Below are 18,316 nucleotides of genomic sequence, written 5' to 3'. Positions count from 1 at the left end.
CCCAGGAGGGAGGGGCATGCCTGGGTGGAGCCAGCCCTGAGTTCTCCGTCTAGGTGGAGCTCTGGACTCTTCTGGCTCTGGAAGCAGCTGCTTTTGCTCATCCTATGGGTGTGAGTTGACTAAAATGACAGAGGGAATGTGATTACCCGGAGAGAGAGTACAAGGTTTTTATTTCCCATCTTGGTGACAAACTGCAGTCTTTACACTTAAAATGAACTGATAGGACTCTGACTTCCACTTCACATTTTATGTAGATGGTAAGTACTTCTGAAAGCTAGATTGCTCCTCTGACAGTTATCAAACTTGCTTTTCAGTAGAATTGGGATGCTTCATTTATATACACAATGCCACCTTTTTGCTGGAATTCACTATTAGCTGAGGGAAAGACCCAATTCCAGAGAGAGAATGGCACAAGAAGAATTGGGTTGGGAACAAGAGGGGAAGGGGACAGGGAAGCTAAAATCAGAGGAAAGATTTGAATTTGGGGTTTTTGGAAACATTTGGTTTTCAGACTGAGGGATGAAATTTTTTTATTCTTTCTAATCAAAGAGATGCTTCAGTATCTTTACAGAACAGCCTACAGTGACTGGAAAAATCCTATGTTATCTGGAGCTTTCTATTAAAGGCACATACATTGGTGCTTTTAACTCATGGACCAGATGGTCATCTCATGTTCTCTAGACTTCCAGCTTCCTTTTTTGAAGCTGAGCAACGATTTAAAAAAAAAAAAATCCCATATAGTTAACTACAGGGTTATATTAGTTTCAGGTGTACAATATAGTGATTCAGCGATTCTATATGAAGCAGAGCAACTTTTAATTTATTTGCAATCTAAGAAAGCGTCTGTGGTTATTATTAGGTATAGTTGTACCTATGATGAAACATTTATACAGTGTAGTCATCACAAGTTAATGTTATAGAGTTTGTAATGACATGAGAATATTCTTATATTATGATATACACAAAAATAACATTTGTATATACACATGTATTCTCCACTATGTAAAAACAGGTATATAGCAAACACACTGGAATAAGATATACTAGAATGTTAACCATGATTATTTAGAGGTCATAAGATTTTAGATAGCTCTTATTTTCTACCTTAAAAAGATTTCCACAATGAATGCATGTAATCTTATAACCAGGAAAAAGGGAAACTTTATTAAACAATCAATCAATCCCTATCCAGTTGAGACTAGGTTGATTATTTGCACTTGGCTCATGTGTATGTGCCTTTCCTCATGAATCACCATGATGTCATTTGGTAACTGAGATTTTCACATACTGCTATAGCCATTATCATCAAATGGCACTTTATCTACCACCTCATGCTCATGGATCAGTGTAGAATTAGAGCTGGGGTTATCTGGAAAGCCAGATCACTTACTTGTATGTGCTCACAGTCAATACAAACATATTTTCATGAACCATAATTACAGCAACATTTATTACCGAGTGGAAATGTTAGAAGGTACTTTACCTAGGGCAATCAGGAACCTTACCTCTTTTGGACAATCTCAAATTCATAGTTTTATCTACTTTCAGTTCCATTTGTAGCTAGTTAACACTGGACTTTTTAGTTGTTGCAAGACTTTTGACATGACAACAGTTATAAAGCAGGATAATTTGGGTGTTTCTTAGGTTGCATCCCAACAGCACACTGCAGATTAGTAACTACTATGCAGGAAAAAGACTTCTGAATTCCAACAAATCTGAAGAATGTTAAATTAAAGTTAGCCAGCTGTCTTTATTGCAAGACTTGTGGGAGTCTTGCTATGCTGTTACGTGTACCTCTTCCAAAGGGGATTGAGTGTTCAGTGTTTCCCAGACATATTTTTCCCAGAACATTCTGTTTTCACTGAGCATGTCGAGGGTCATGTTCTCTGGGTAGTCAGGAAATGCTTCTCTAAGTAAGGTGTCCCTTTGGTTCTTTGCATGGACCAAGAGGGGAAAGATCCCAAGAGTTCCAATCTGAATCGTGGAGCCTGGCTAAGGGAAAAGTATATGCTGTTTGTAGTTTATTGTCTCTCAGTTGGTGTTTAATAAAGAAGACATGCTCAAAGCTACTAAAACACAACTTTGGTCTGATCAGTAAAGGAAACTCACCTCCCATGGTGTCCTCTCCAAATACATTTAACTGGTCATCACCCTGTACATAAAAAAAAAAAAAATCAAAATATTAGATGACAGTACCAACAGGTATTGTGCTAAATTTCTTGCCAACATGCATTAACATACCTAACCTTCCAAACAACTCTATGAAGGAGGCACTATTACTATCTGCCTTTTATAGAGGAAGAAACTGAGAGTTTGAGAAGTTGCCCATGATCATGTAGCAGTGAGGGACATAGCCCAGATTGAAACCTGAGTTCATGCTGTTCTTGTTGTACCGCTCTGTACAGTATTGCACCTCATTTTCCTGGTTCATGATCGATCTATCCGTGATCAGAAAAGCTGATTTGAAGAAAACAACACTCTTCAGTACCCAAAGCTCACTGATGGGTGTAGTCACGGTGGTTTAACAATCAACTCTGTGGTTTAACATTGGACGTGGCACACTTTCTGTAGAGCGCCAGATAGGAAGTATTTTCAGCATTGTGAGTCATACGGTTAGCCACTGGCCAATCCCTGAAAACTAAAGCATGAAATAAGGGAAATTGGAAGGACCAGCTTTGATTGATGCCCGCTTTTAAATTTATTTTATTTTATTTTTTAATCAAGCAGCAGCTGCATTTTCCTTACAGAAGAACCAGTGGTAGTTGGGGGAAAAAATGTAGGATGAAAATTTATAAAAAGACATTAGTAAGAATTCTAATTTCTACTTATGTCTGCATCCATCCCATTTTCCCACTCCCTCATTCCATATAGGTAACCACTCATAGAAGTTTTTTATTTGCATCTTTTTCCAGATACATAAAAAACAACTTCCAGATACCTAAGGATACATTTGAATATAAATATATAATCTTGTTACCTCCATTTTGAATACAGAAAGGAACGCACTTATATTACACATGCATATATGTTCGTAATATACATACTGATCTAGAATGATATTGTTCTTCCCCTTGCTTTTTCACTTATCGATGTACCTGGGAAAACTTTCCATGTCCATCCAGAATGTTCTTGGTTTTACAGTATTCTATTGTATGGAAGCTACCACAGTTGTTCTTTTTAACTAGTCCTTTATTTTATTATTTTATATTTTAAAAAATTTTATTTATTTATTTGACAGAGAGAGACACAACAAGAGAGGGCACACAAGCAGGGGGGGTGGGAGAGGGAGAAGCAGGCTTCCCGCGGAGCAGGGAGCCCGATGCGGGGCTCGATCCCAGGACCCTGGGGCCATGACCTGAGCCGAAGGCAGACGCCTAAGGACTGAGCCACCCAGGTGCCCCGAACTAGTCCTTTATTGATGGACCACTGAGTTGTTTCTGATCTTGGATTATTTTGGAAAAAGTAGCACAGCGAATAAGCTCATGTAAAGGTCATTTCATACACATGTGCCCGCAGGATAAATTCACGGAGAAGGGGCTGTGTGGTCAAAGAGTCAATGTATTTAGAACTGATAGATTTTGCCCAACTGCTCTTCATAGAGGTGGTGCCATTTTGCGGGGACAGCTTGTGGCTCACGCTTCACTCCAGCCTCTTGCTTCTAATTTGCTTTGATGTAGGAGTCAGTTAAATGAGGTTGCCTGGTTGCATTAATGCTCCCTTGAGGTTAACTGCTCTGAGAGTACTTGTTTGAAAACAGAGCCTTGCCATCGCTTTTTAGAACCTATGCCTTCAGGGCAACTTCACTGCTTGTCTTCTTAGATTTGCCTGTGTATCCAGAGCTATTTCAGGTGAGAGAAGCGTTTTTAATGGAGTGGTCATTCAGGGACACATTTACATTAATTAACTTCCTTCCATGAATAGGAGAAATGTCAATTATTCCTCAGTGAGGCTACCCCTACTTCTGTTGTTGAAATAATTGCATCTCGGAGCTGGGAATTATGGAGATCATCTAATCCAACCCTGCCACCCCCTCTCCCTTTTTACAGATGAGGAAATTGATGGTTACAGAGGTCATTTGAGGGGCCCATGGCCATAGCATTATGTCTTCAGTGAAGTCAGGGTTAGGATGAGAACCACATCTCCTACCACATAGCATGGCTCCTAGAGATTTAGTCCCATCAGCTTAACTACCACCACGAATCTGTTAGTGTCCTGCTACTACCTGGCTGGTGCACCCATCCCTCAGCTGTTGCTAAGGGCTCAGAGAAGTCTGGCCCCACCCTCAACCTGGGATGACTCTGGTGTAAGTTTCCCTTGAGATCAAGCTGAAGGTAATATCCAGCCGGGATCCCATCCTTCCTTAGCTCCTACCCCTGCCCTATCCTGCATCTCTCTCCCTCTCCTAAGAGCCCTGCCTAATAACTTACTTTTAAAGAATCCTCATTTCAGGTTTTGCTTCTAGGGAAACCCACCTGAGACAGAGACCTGTTCGAAGCAGTTATATGTTTGCCTAAGATGCATCTACATAGAAAGCGGCTCAGTAGCCTCTGCTGGAAAAGAATTGTTCGATCAGACTCTGCTTATTGCTTGTCAAACAGCTGTCGAACATATCCAGGTAGTGTTAGGGAGTCCTCTCCCTTGATTTTTAATATTATTGTTGAAGTATCAGACTTACACCCCTCTTACAGGTTAAACTGCTTCAGATCTTTCTTCTGCCTGGCTGTCAGGCTTTAGGAGACTGATCAAGGTTCATGTGAATTCATAAAACAATGCACCATGTTATAAAGAGGCCTGTCTCACCTCTACTTGGATTCTTGAGTCTGACTTGTTTTTATCCATTGCTCTTATTCATAGCCTTCTAGTCTGTTTGCCCAAATGCTTCAAATGAGCCCCAGCTTGATTTCCATGAAAACATTGATAGTGAACAGGTTTTTGGAGCAGAGTGGAGCCAGGAATGGGGCGCACTGCATTCACTGACATGAAGGCCCAGGTAAATGGGATGTTGGATGGGAGGGTGTTATTTTCCAGTGATGCTCAATAAACCTCATGATTCCTATGTGAATCTTTTGTAAACACACTTAATCTGGCATCTTAAACATGCACACGCACGGGCACACACAACAACAGCAACAACTAATGGAAGGCCAACTCTTCTGGTTCTGTTTTGGCGAAAAAATTGCCATACAGAGCCTGGAGGCCCTAAGTCTCCTCTCTTTCTTTTCAAATGTGAGGTGTGTTCTGCATGAAAGGCATTCATTCAGAACATCAGTTCTGTAAGAAGCAAAATGCCTCTGTAAGCCTATTTAAGAAATACCTGCTAAGGTGTTTCTATGCGGGTACACTGGGGCTGCCTCTTCAGTGAGGCCGCCCTCGAGAAAGCGCAGCCCGTGAACTCCCGAGCTCCCCACTAAGTGTCCGTGGGTGCTTCCTTGTGTTACATGCAGCCTTTCGCTGTGTTGTCCTCCATCTAGTCAGCTTTCTGTCGCCTGTAAGTCTGAATTGTGCGGTTGGGCTTTGTGGGTACAAGGAGACAGATGTGACTCTAAGTTTTGGGGGCATAACGTGGAATACCAAATCGGAACAAACCAACAGAAATAGTACTAATATTGGCCCAGATTTTATGTAAGCGTCAATTATGACTCACATATATGGAGCCAAGACACATCCTTGCAATGAGGTGATTAATGCTGGGGAAGATAGGAAAAGCTGCAGCCAAACCACTAACACACAAAACCAAGTTCAGGGAACCACATCTTCTTGGCCTGTATTTATGAGAGTATGTTGGTAACTGAGGAGGAGAAATCAAGAATCCTGTTGAAGTGACATGGCTAGAACCTCAAGACGGGATTTGTGGTTTTATGGGAAACTGGGTTTGGACTACGGATTTGTTGTGGTCTAGATCTCTCATCCTCCAGTCAAGCCAGAGCCATAAGGAGAGCAAAAGCAACTGGCTTTCAACTTTGTTTCCCTGTGAGGATGTGCAGGCAAGGAACTGCCTTTGCAAGGCTAGATTCTGGTATGATCGGTAGGAAGGGCAGCTGGCTGGGGTGTGTATACGTTTTCCTTTCGGGCCAGAGCTCCTATCATCACCACCTTGTGATATGGATGTCTGTCACTCCCAATTCCTTGAATTATTGAAATGGGGGGGGAGATCAAAATAGAGCAACATCGCCTCCCAGGTGGGTTCACCAATCCTAAGAAAGGACACCCTGCAGCCTGTTCTGACCGCAGCACGATGTGTGCTCCTGGTTGCAGGACCAGTTCTGTGTGGCATTGTCACAAGCAGATCAGGTCATAATGCCAAGTGCCTTCCAGCTCTGGAAGCGTTTCTGCGGATAGAATCTCACTGGACCCTCGCTGCGACCCTGTGCGTGAAGAATGACGTAACTGGAGTTCTGTGTGCCACTGGATGGGGTGTGCCTGGGCCTCCGCTGCTGCCCTCAGGGCCCTGATACCAACCTGTGTTTCCTTCTTAGTATCCTCTCACTGGTCTCGGAGGTGAGGTCATGTCATCAGATATTCCTACCACCCCTCCTTAGGTAGATAGTGTTGATGTTTAAAAATCCTTCTGGGGGTGGGGGGCGCCTGGGTGGCTCAGTCAGTTATGCATCTGACTTCAGCTTGGGTCATGGTCTTCGGGTCCTGGGATGGAGCCCTGCGTTGGGAATCCCTGCTCAGCGGGGAGTCTGCTTTTCTCTCTACCCCCACCCCCATTCATGCACGGGAGCTCTCTCTCTCTCTCTCAAATAAATAAATAAATTCTTAAAAAAAAATCCTTTTGGGGACCACGAAATGAAAGCTCCCCTGGGAAGGAGGGAGAAGTACTAGGTCATTTTGGGGGTGTCCTCCTAGTTCTTGTTTGCATTCAACAGCGTGTGTGTGTGTTTCATGGTGTAAAAATGTATAGAGCTTCAAATGGGATTATGAGAAAGAGGCTTTATTTAACAACAGAATGTCACAGCTAAGATGAATTTCTTGCCCTAAAATTCACAAATGCTGCAAAGAAAAGACTTTCTTTTTTTAAAGATTTTATTTATTTATTTGACAGAGAGAGAGACACACAGTGAGAGAGGGAACACAAGCAGGGGGAGTGGGAGAGGGAGAAGCAGGCTTCCCGCTGAGCAGGGAGCCCGATGCGGGGCTCGATCCCAGGACCCTGGGATCATGACGTGAGCCGAAGGCAGGTGCCCAACGACTGAGCCACCCAGGTGCCCCAAAAGACTATTTTCTTTCTCTGACACTGAGCACAGATACTAACGTCAAGTTTCAACAAAATGGAGTTCAAAGGTTCTCTAGTTTCTGAAACTAGAGGTTCTCTAGTTTCTGAAAAGAATGTGAGGAGCAGTCTTTTCTAAATTTTTCTTACCTCAACTAGTACTAAGCAGATGACCCAAATTCTGGAAGAATCGTGGACCATGAAATGCTAGCATATGAGGATTTTCCTCATATGCTAGGTTTCTTTTTAAACTGCTCTAACGCCTCCATCACTGGTTCTAAGAAGCAACAGCAGGAAGGTGGGGATGGGCTTGAGGCACAAAATGTTCTGCAGTTCTCAGAAGGGGTCCTCTTCATTGAGAAGCACAATCTTAACAGGAAGAAATAATCATTCAAAAAGGAACAACCCAAACAATACCAGGCTATTTCCCCATCTTGTAACCTGAAAATGAAAATTTTGGAATCTTTCCTGTTAAAAACCAAAAACAGGGGCACCTGGGTGGCTCAGTCGTTAAGCGTCTGCCTTCAGCTCAGGCCATGATCCCAGAGTCCTGGGATCGAGCCCCACATCAGGCTCCCTGCTCTGCAGGAAGCCTGCTTCTCCCTCTCCCACTCCCCCTGCTTGTGTTCCCTCTCTCGCTGTGTCTCTCTCTGTCAAATAAATAAATAAATAAATCTTTAAAACAAACAAACACAAAAACACAAAAAAACAAAAACAGTGAACACCTCGTGTGAATGATTTTAAAAAGTTATTGGACTTGCTACTTGCTAGTATTTAGAGTGTTTTTAATGTGCATGATCTCATCTGATCCTCGGAAAAACACTAGGAGGTGGGCAAGTTTGATATTTCCCATTGTTCCGATGAGGAAATTGAGGCTCAGCAAGCTTCTGTGACTGTCAAGGATGCTCCAGCGAGGGGGGTTTCCTGGTTCCCAAGCTTGTGTTCTGATGTGTCTCCTGCTGCCTGGATGGACCGCCGTGACCCATCCGCGTACCGAGCGCAGGAGCACAGAGTCTAATGAGGGGCTACACGACACGATGCGCGGGTGTAGTGAATGCTCCTGGTGTCACATGACTAGGAAGGACGAGGGATTCATTTGCGAAAAGAGGAACTGAAGCTGGGCTGTGCTTACCAAGGGATTTGAAAGTGAAATTGTCTGGGTTAGCCTGGTGATGGGTATTAAAGAGGGCACGTTCTGCGTGGAGCGCTGGGTGTTATGCACAAACAATGAATCATGGAACACTGCATCAAAAACTAATGATGTAATGTATGGTGACAAATAATGCAATATATGTTAAAAAAAATGAAAGTGAAATTGTCAAGTTCACTGGGAAGCTGTGAATGAAGTTTTGAAATTCCTTGGATCTTCAGCAGGGGAATATTGGCAAAGAGAAACATATTGGCATTTTATCAACAGGAAGAAGGGAGACTGGTCCTTTAGAAATGTTTGGAGTGTTTACAGTTCTTTTCAAAAGTATGTTTTCATTTAAAGTAATGGGCAATTTGGAAAAAGAAAAAAATGTATGGGAGTGGTGTGTAATTTAGTTACACCCAAGAATTTATTTTATGGCAAGTGTCATTTCTCTTTCACTGAGACACACAGTTAGAGGTCGGCTTGCTGTGGAAGTGCTTGTATAACTGAGTAAAGAGGGGTAAAAACATAGGGGATGCTAGACTAACCTTTTTCCAGTCTTATTAAATTGCAGGTTCTCTACATGAGCTACTTTAAATAGTGGTTTACAGATCTAGTTCTCTAGGAGGAATGGTGTTTTTCTTCTTTTATGTATAAATTGAAACGTTGGTGTCTCTAACAAAAATTTTAAAGAAAAAGGCTTTCCTACAACTTCCTGTTTTCACCTTACTGCTAGAAGACCATGCAAGACAACTTGGATCTTGTCTTTGTAGGCCAAATGCAGCACTGTTGTTAAGCAGGGCTTGGTCAGGCTGCTGGTGTAAAAGGTCGGAGCAAAGTTCCCATTCTGATTTCCTCTCATTTATTTATTTATTTTTTAAGATTTTATTTATTTATTTGACAGAGAGAGAGAGAGACACAGCGAGAGAGGGAACACAAGCAGGGGGAGTGGGAGAGGGAGAAGCAGGCTTCCCGTGGAGCAGGGAGCCCGATGTGGGGCTCGATCCCAAGACTCTGGGATCATGACCTGAGCCAAAGGCAGACACTTAACGCCTGGGCCACCCAGGCGCCCCTGACTTCCTCTCATTTAAAGTTAATGTTCGACATCTTCACAGTCGCATCTGAGTAGAGTCTTACTGGGGAGAGTTATTTGGCCTTTACCTCTTTGTTTTCTGATTCCTTATAATGGAGATAAAATGGCAAAGCTTAGCTTCGACCATTGGGAACTATGGAGCACACTGGCTTGTCTTAGCACTTTGTTAGGTGCTATCATAATATACTCTCCTTATGAGTTACTCTTAGCAAAATGGAAAATCATTTTAATTATTAGAACAACACATGCTATATATATGTGTTCATGTGTTTTCCAGGGCAAAAAATATTGCCCAGGGGAGTCATCCTTTGTCCCTCCCACCACCATCTTTCTTTAAAAAGGAACTAAGACTGAGCAGAGGCAGGTGGAGTGAAGTGAGCAAGTGGAGGGCTCAAAGGACTCTCCGATCCCTCTAAACCTCTGAGTTCTTTGCTCATCATGGGAGCACTCCCAATGCCTTCTCTACATTCTGAAGCCCTTCTTGATTATCACCATGACGGATGCAACAAACGGCTTCCCAAAGACCATCCCTAAATCCAGAGTCCAGCTCCAATCTTGTTCTAGGTCTCTCACTTTCATGATTCTCCAACTTGAATGTCCATGTCCATCTCCCTGAGGTTCTAGAGGGTAAGACCGGGTGGGGAGGGGAACAGGGTTAGATGGTGGCTGTGGGACATACAGCAAGGAGGAACTAATGAGGACATCCAGGTGGGAGCTGTGAATCAAAGAGGCAGGTCAAAAAAGGTGTTCTTCCCACTAGAAACAATGTGTAGACATGGGTCGATGGGGAATGAGATCTTGCTGGGCCACTGATTTTAGCTGAGTGACATCCACTTTGGATTTCCGACCTCTAGAACTGTTAAGATAATCAACGTGTGTTCTTTTTAGCCACCAAGTTTGTGGTAATCTGTTAGAGCAGCAATAGGAAATTAACACAAACTCTTCCTATATGCTAAGAATGGTTCAAAATGCTTGGAAAGTAACAGTGAGCAAACAGTTTCGACTCACCGAGTCTATTAGGTATTTGAGCTAAAACAAAAGGTTGTAAATGATTTTTATCCATGGGAGCTTTTATTCAAACAATTTCATATGGAAGCCTAATATCTAAAGCACAGAAGAATGGAGCTCCTATTGGTGGAGGTAGAATAGGTGGTTCCAGAACCCTTCCAGGGCCCCCCCCGGCCCCCCCCCCCCACTAACTCCCTTTGGCAGACACTCTTAGATGCCTACTCAACAACGCACTTTCTTGCAGGCAGAGCCACCTCCCTCCTTGGACACTGAAGACACCAGATCCTTGCTTTTCCATCCTCCGCATTATGGGCATAGGATTGTGACCCAAACTGGGCCAACAGGATGTGAAAGGCAAGTTTCTGGGCTTCAGAGGACAAATTTCCTCCCCATTAAAAAAAGAGAGGGACAAACATGGGGATTAGGCTCATTCATCCATTCTATCTTTGCAAATGGTCATCTGAGGACGAGATGTTTGGAGCTGCCCTTGCCACTGGAGACCTTGAAGGGAGGCAATGCTCACACACTGAGGAAGGCAGATGGGAAAGGGGGACCAGTCTGGCCCTGTGTGACTACTGCTGGTCCAACTCTGGAACCATCTATCTACCTTTAGACTGCGGTTAAGGGAGGAAACATTTTACATTATTTAAACCAATTTTAGTTAGGTTGCTAGCAGGTGCAAGCAACCTCATTGAATCCTGTTGAACTTATCCAGAATTGCAAAATCTTTTCTTGGGTAAAAAAAATGGCTCTTAAGTGTGCAGAATTTCATTTTTTGCCCATACTTGAAGGCACTTACCAGTATTCCAATAAATGAGTTGTTAAAGGTTAAGAGTATTTGGAATCCAAACCTAAAATCAGTGTGTTTTTAGAGCTCCTGGAGGACTCCAACTCAGTATCCTAACAATTTGGCTACTGTACAAGGCCCGGAAATGTTCGGGGCCCCCTCAGAGTGTGGCATGTACTAAAACTGGCCATCTTAACAGTTTTCAGGAAGGATGCTTTTTCGTTGCTGTTCTTGTTTTTCTTTATAAATTATGACCACTTTATCTTCATTATTACTGATTTAATTTGTTGTGGTTGTTTACTTAATGGGCGCCTGTGTGGTGATACTTATTTGCACTGACAGTCTCTGGGGATAGACTGTAAAATGTGCAAGTTTGACCGTTCACAGATGAGCCTCCAGACTCATCCAGTTACAGAAGGGAAGTCTCTCCCCACCCCAACATGCTGGTGCAATAAGGCTCAGCGCTGTCATAGTTGTTTTTTTCAGGGAAAAGTGTGAATAGGTGAAGTAAGCAGGCGGTTGAGACAATTAAAAAAAAAAAGGCATTTCAGTACTTTCTAAACCCTGAAATAATATTTCTATCATTTTATTATATTGGTTAACAACTGCATTTATTGGGTATTATCTCATTTAATTTGTTCACCAACAGCCTACTGAAGGAGATGCTATCATCCCCGTTACACATATTTGAAGCTGTTTTAGGAATTATGGAAATCTGTCTGAGTATTGGGGCTAAAAAATGTGTGAGCTGGGATTCAAAATCAGGTCTATCTGATTCCAAAACCTGAGCATCAACTTAAATGTGCCATTAAATAAGAAAGTTAAAAATCATGAAAAGTTACAGGGATTGGATTGTGTTTGTGTCCATAAGGTGTTTTCCCCCCCTGCAAATTCAGAAACTGTTTTTGAATTACCACGTAGAGACTAAGATATTTGTCAAGTAATTATTTTATGTTGACAATAATTTTTGCCTATGTATACTGACCCTACAAAAATTGTTAAATTAAATTTCCAGTCCTGTGCCTCAAATATGTGTTTTCTTTTTTCTTATATGCAGTAGGTGCTCAAGGGTTGCTGGCAAAGGGAAGTATCATCTGCTGAGCTCCTTCCAGGTACTACAACTGGTGCTTTCACAGATGCCTCACTGTTCTCATGCAAATCCCATGAGGTAGGTTGTACAACCCCCCACTTATAAGTAAGAAAATTAAAGGCTCTGAATATTTTAGTTTGTAGTTTTACCTGCCTTAAGTAGTGGGAAAAGGCACACCGGTGGTTAGAAAGAAGGTTTGATGTTTGTCCTTTTCTGCACCATTGTATCAAATAGTCTGTGATAGATGGCCTCAAATTTTCACTCTTCTTTGCATTCAAGCCTCTTGCAAGGTCACTTGGTAGATGCCCTCATCAAGAGGTGAGTCTTTTCTCCCACCTTTGAAGCTGGGCCAGTTTTATGACTTGCTTCAGCCCTCAGAATGAGGAAGAGGAGATGCTATACCAGTTCTCAGGCTACACTTCAAGAACCTTGCATGCTGGGGCACCTGGGTGGCCCAGTCGTTAGGTGTCTGCCTTCGGCTTGGGTTATGGTCCCAGCGTCCTGGGATCGAGCCCTGCATCGGGCTCCCTGCTCAGCAGGAGGCTTGCTTCTCCCTCTCCCACTCCCCCTGCTTGTGTTCCTGCTCTCGCTATCTCTCTGTCAAATAAATAAATAAAATATTAAAAAAAAAAAAAGAACCTTGCATGCTGCCATGTCCTCTCTTGGTCCCCTGCCACTGCCATGAGGACAAACCCAGGCCATTCTGCTTAAGGATGAGAAACCATGTGGAGCAGAGTTCCACTCTGCTGCTAGGCCATCATAGACTGACCAGGCTCTGGCCAACCCAGCAGCTGGGTCAGACCCAGTCAGAGTTCTGTCAAAGAAACAGAACCAGAGAGATTAACTCTATCTCTATATCTCTATCTCTGTAAGAGATTTATTGCAAGGAATTGGCTTACAAGAGTATGGTGGCTGCTTAGGCAAGTCTGAAATCCATAAGGCAGATTGGTAGGTTGGAAACTCTAGGGCAGGAGTTAACACTGCAGACCACAGGCAGAATTTCTTCTTCCTCAGGGAAACCTCAGTTTTGCTCTTTAAGGCCTTTCAACACCCATATTATGAAGGATTATTTCACTGCTGGTGGAATGTAAATTGGTGCAGCCATTATAGAAAACAGTATAGAGGTTCTCAAAAAAACTAAAAATAGAACTCCTATATGATCCAGCAATTCCACTTAAGGGGTATTCATGCAAAGCAAAAGAAATCACTGTCCCGCAAAGATATCTACACTCCCACATTTACTGCAGTATATTTACAATAGCCAAGGTGTGGAGAAACCTAAGTGCCTACTGACAGATGAATGGATAAAGAAAATATCACACACACACACACACACACACACACACACACAGGAATATTATTTAGCCATAAAAAGAAGGAAATCCTGCTATTTGCAACAACACGGATGGACCTTGAGGGCTTTATGCTAAGTGAAATAAGTCAGATGGAGAAAGACAAATACTGTATGATATCACTTATATGTGAAATCTAAAATTAAAAAACCCTAAACTCATAGCTACAGAGAACAGGTTGGTAGTTGACAGAGGCAGGGGGTGGGGGTTGGGTCAATGGGTGAAGGCAGTTAAAGGTACAAACTTCCAGGTCTAAGATAAATAAGTCCTAGGGATGTGATGTCCAGTATGGTGACCATAGTCAACAATACTGACCTGTATCTTTGACAGATGCTAAGAGAGAAGATCTTAAGAGTTTTCACATACACACAAAATTCATAACAGTGTGTAGTGATGGATGTTAACTAAACTTATTGTGGTCATCATTTGCAATATATACATATAGCAAATCATTATCTTGTACATCTAAAATGAATACAATGTTACATGTCAATTATATTTCTTTTTTCTTAAATTATGTTATGTTAGTCACCATACAATACATCATTAGTTTTTGATGTGGTAATCCATGATCCATTGTTTTTGTGTAACACCCAGTGCTCCATGCAGTACGTGCCCTCCTTAATACCCATCACTGGGCTGACCCATCCCCCCACCCCCCTCCCCTCTAAAACCCTGTTTGTTTCTCAGAGTCCATAGTCTCTCATGGTTCATCTCCCCCTCTGATACCCCCCTTCATCTTTCCCTTCCTTCTCCTAATGTCTTCCATGCTGTTCCTTATGTTCCTACAAATAAGTGAAACCATATAATTGACTTTCTCTGCTTGACTTATTTCACTTAGCATAATCTCCTCCAGGCCCATCCATGTTGATGTAAAAGTTGGGTATTCATCCTTTCTGATGGCTGAGTAATATTCATTGTATATATGGACCACATCTTTTTTTTAAATTTTTTTATTGTTATGTTAATCACCATATATTACATAATTTGTTTTGGTGTAGTGTTCCATGATTCATTGTTTGTTCATAACACCCAGTGCTCCATGCAGAATGTGCCCTCCTCAATACCCATCATCAGGCTAACCCATCCCCCCACCCTCCTCCCCTCCAGAAACCTCAGTTTGTTTTTCAGAGTCCATCATCTCTCCTGGTTCATCTCCCCCTCTGACTTACTCCCCTTCATTCTTCCTCTCCTGCTATCTTCTTCTTTTTTCTTAAAATATGTTGCATTATTTGTTTCAGAAGTACAGATTGGTGATTCAACAGTCTTACACAATTCACAGAGCTCACCGTAGCACATATCTTCCCCAATGTCCATCACCCAGCCACCCCATCCTTCCCACCTACGACCACTCCAGCAACCCTCAGTTTGTTCCTGAGATTAAGAATTCCTCATATCAGTGAGGTCATATGATACATGTCTTTCTCTGATTGACTTATTTCACTCAGCATAACACCCTCCAGTTCCATCCACGTCGTTGCAAATGGCAAGATCTCATTCCTTTTGATGGCTGCATAATATTCCATTGTGTATATATACCACTTCTTCTTTATCCATTCATCTGTCAATGGACATCTTGGCTCTTTCCACAGTTTGGCTATTGTGGACATTGCTGCTATAAACATTGGGGTGCACGTACCCCTTCGTGGACCACATCTTCTTTATCCATTCATCTGTCGAAGGGCATCTCGGCTCTTTCCACAGTTTGGCTATGTGGACACTGCTGCTATGAACATTGGGGTGCATATGGCCCTTCTTTTCACTACATCTGTGTCTTTGGGGTAAATACACAGGAGTGTAATTGCTGGGTCATAGGGTAGCTCTATTTTTAAATTTTTGAGGCACCTCCACACTGTTTTCCAAAGTGGCTGTACCAACTTGCATTCCCACCAACAGTGTAAGAGGGTTCCCCTTTCTGCACAACCTCTCCAACATTTGTTGTTTCTTTCCCTGTCGATTTTTGCCATTCTAACTGGTGTAAGGTGGTATCTCAATGTGGTTTTGATTTGAATTTCCCTGATGGCTAATGGTGATGAACATTTTTTCATGTGTCTGATAGCCATTTGTATGTTTTCTTCAGAGAAGTGTCTTTTTATATCTTCTGCCCATTTTTGGACTTGATTATTTGTTTTTTGGGTGTTGAGTTTGAGAAGTTCTTTATAGATCTTGGATACCAGCCCTTTATCTGTAGCGTCATTTGCAAATATCTTCTCCCATTCTGTGGGTCGCCTCTTTGTTTTGTTGACTGTTTCCTTTGCTGTGCAGAAGCTTTTTATCTTGATGAAGTCCCAAAAATTCATTTTTGCTTTTGTTTCACTAGCTTTTGGAGATGTATCTTGAAAGAAGTTGCTGTAGGCGATGTCAAAGAGGTTACTGCCTATGTTCTCCTCTAGGATTTTGATGGATTCCTGTCTCACATTGAGGTCTTTCATCCATTTTGAGTTTATCTTTGTGTATGGTGTTAGAGAATGGTCGAGTTTCATTCTTCTGCATGTGGCTGTCCAATTTTCCCAGCACCATTTATTGAAGAGACTGTCTTTTTTCCATTGCATATTTTTTTCCTGCTTTGTCAAAGATTATTTGACAATAGAGTTGAGGGTCCATACCTGGGTTCTCTATTCTGTTCCATTGGTCTATATGTCTGTTTTTGTGCCAGTACCATGCTGTCTTGGTGATCACAGCTTTGTAATATAGCTTGAAATCCGGCAACGTGATGCCCCCAGCTTTGTTTTTCTTTTTCAACATTTCCTTGGCGATTTGGGGTCTTTTCCGATTCCATACAAATTTTAGGATTGTTTGTTCCAGCACTTTGAAGAATGTCACCGGAATTTTGATTGGGATGGCACTGAAGGTATAGATTGCTCTGGGTAGCATAGACATTTTAACAATGTTGATTCTTCTGATCCATGAGCATGGAATATTTTTCCATCTTTTTGTGTCTTCTTCAATTTCTTTCATGAGTGTTCTGTAGTTCCTAGAGTATAGATCCTTTACCTCTTTGGTTAGGTTTATTCCGAGGTATCATAGTTTTTGGTGCTATTGTAAATGGAATTGTTTCTCTAATTTCTCTTTCTACAGTTGCGTTGTCAAATGCTTTTTCTCCATCAATTGAGAGGACCATATGGTTCTTCTCCCTCCTCTTATTAATGTGTTCTATCACACTGATTGATTTGTGAATGTTGAACTGCCCTTGCATCCCGGGGATAAATCCCACTTGGTCGTGGTGGATGATCCTTTTAATGTATTGTTGGATCCTATTAGCTGGGAATTTTGTTGAGGATTTTGGAATCCATATTCATCAGGGATAAAGGTCTGAAATTCTCCTTTTTGATGGGGTCTTTGCCTGCTTTGGGGATTAAGGTAATGCTGGTCTCATAGAATGAGTTTGGAAGTTTTCCTTCTGTTTCTATTTTTTGAAACAGCTTCAGTACAATAAGTACTATTTCTTCTTTGAATGTTCGGTAGAATTCCCCAGGGAATCCATCAGGCCCTGGACTCTTGTTTTTTGGGAGGTTTTTGATCACTGCTTCAATCTCGTTACTGGTTATTGGCCTATTCAGGTTGTCAATTTCTTCCTGTTTCAGTCTTGGCAGCTTATAGGTTTCCAGGAAAGCCTCCATTTCATCCGATTGCTCAGTTTATTGGCATATAGTTGTTGATAATAATTTCTAATAATTGTTTCTATTTCCTTGGTGTTAGTCATGATCTCTCCCCTTTCATTCATAATTGTATTAATCTGGGTCCTTTCTCTTTTCTTTTGGATAAGTCTGGCCAGTGGTTTATCGATCTTATTAATTCTTTCAAAGAACCAACTTCTAGTTTCATTGATCTGATCTACTGTGTTTCTGGTTTCTAATTCATTGATCTCTGCTCTAATTTTAATTATTTCTATTCTAATGCATGGCTTAGGCATCGTTTGTTGCTTTTTCTCTAGTTCTTTAAGGTGTAGAGTTAGTTGGTGAATTCAGGATTTTTCTATTTTTTTGAGTGAGGCTTGGATGGCTATGTGTTTCCCCCTTAGGACCGCCTTTGCAGTATCCCATAGGTTTTGGACCGATGTGTTTTTGTTCTCATTGATTTCCATGAATTGTTTAAGGTCTTCTTTGATTTCCTGGTTGACCCAAACATTCTTGAGCAGAGTGGTCTTTAGCTTCCAAGTGTTTGAATTTCTGCCAAATTTTTTCTTGTGATTGAGTTCCAGTTTTAAAGCATTGTGGTCTGAGAATATGCAGGAAATAATCTCAATCTTTTGGTATCAGTTGAGACCTGATTTATGATCCAGTATGTGGTCTATTCTGGAAAAAGTTCCATGTGCGCTTGAGAAGAATGAGTGTTCTGTTGTTTTAGGGTGGAATGTTCTGTATATATCTATGAGGTCCATCTGGTCCAGGGTATCATTCAAAGCTCTTGCTTCCTTGTTGATTTTCTGCTTAGATGATCTGTCCATTGCTGAGAGTGGAGTATTGAGGTCTCCTACAATTAACGTATTATTATCAATATGACTCTTTATTTTGGTTAACAGTTGGCTTATGTAGATGGCTGCTCCCATGTTGGGGGCATAGATATTTACAATTGTTAGATGTTCTTGTTGGATAGACCCTTTAAGAATGATATAGTCTCCTTCTGTGTCTCTAACTA

At 41.8% G+C, this 18,316-nt stretch overlaps 1 protein-coding gene across 3 annotated transcripts in view; it reads right to left on the bottom strand.

Moving 5' to 3' along the window:
- The window catches only part of AK5 (adenylate kinase 5), a 233,166-nt gene that overhangs the window by 56,442 nt on the left and 158,408 nt on the right, over positions 1–18,316 (bottom strand). For all 3 annotated transcript variants that reach the window (XM_027584212.2, XM_027584202.2, XM_027584192.2), the window contains exon 9: positions 2,110–2,152. In XM_027584212.2, the coding sequence (XP_027440013.1) occupies positions 2,110–2,152 (43 nt within the window). The remainder of the gene's footprint in view (positions 1–2,109; positions 2,153–18,316) is intronic.

Source organism: Zalophus californianus, chromosome 4 (assembly GCF_009762305.2).
Source record: "Zalophus californianus isolate mZalCal1 chromosome 4, mZalCal1.pri.v2, whole genome shotgun sequence".
Taxonomy (NCBI): Eukaryota; Metazoa; Chordata; class Mammalia; order Carnivora; family Otariidae; genus Zalophus; species Zalophus californianus.
Note: the sequence above shows the minus strand (reverse complement) of the source record. Positions and strands in the feature narration are given on the sequence as shown.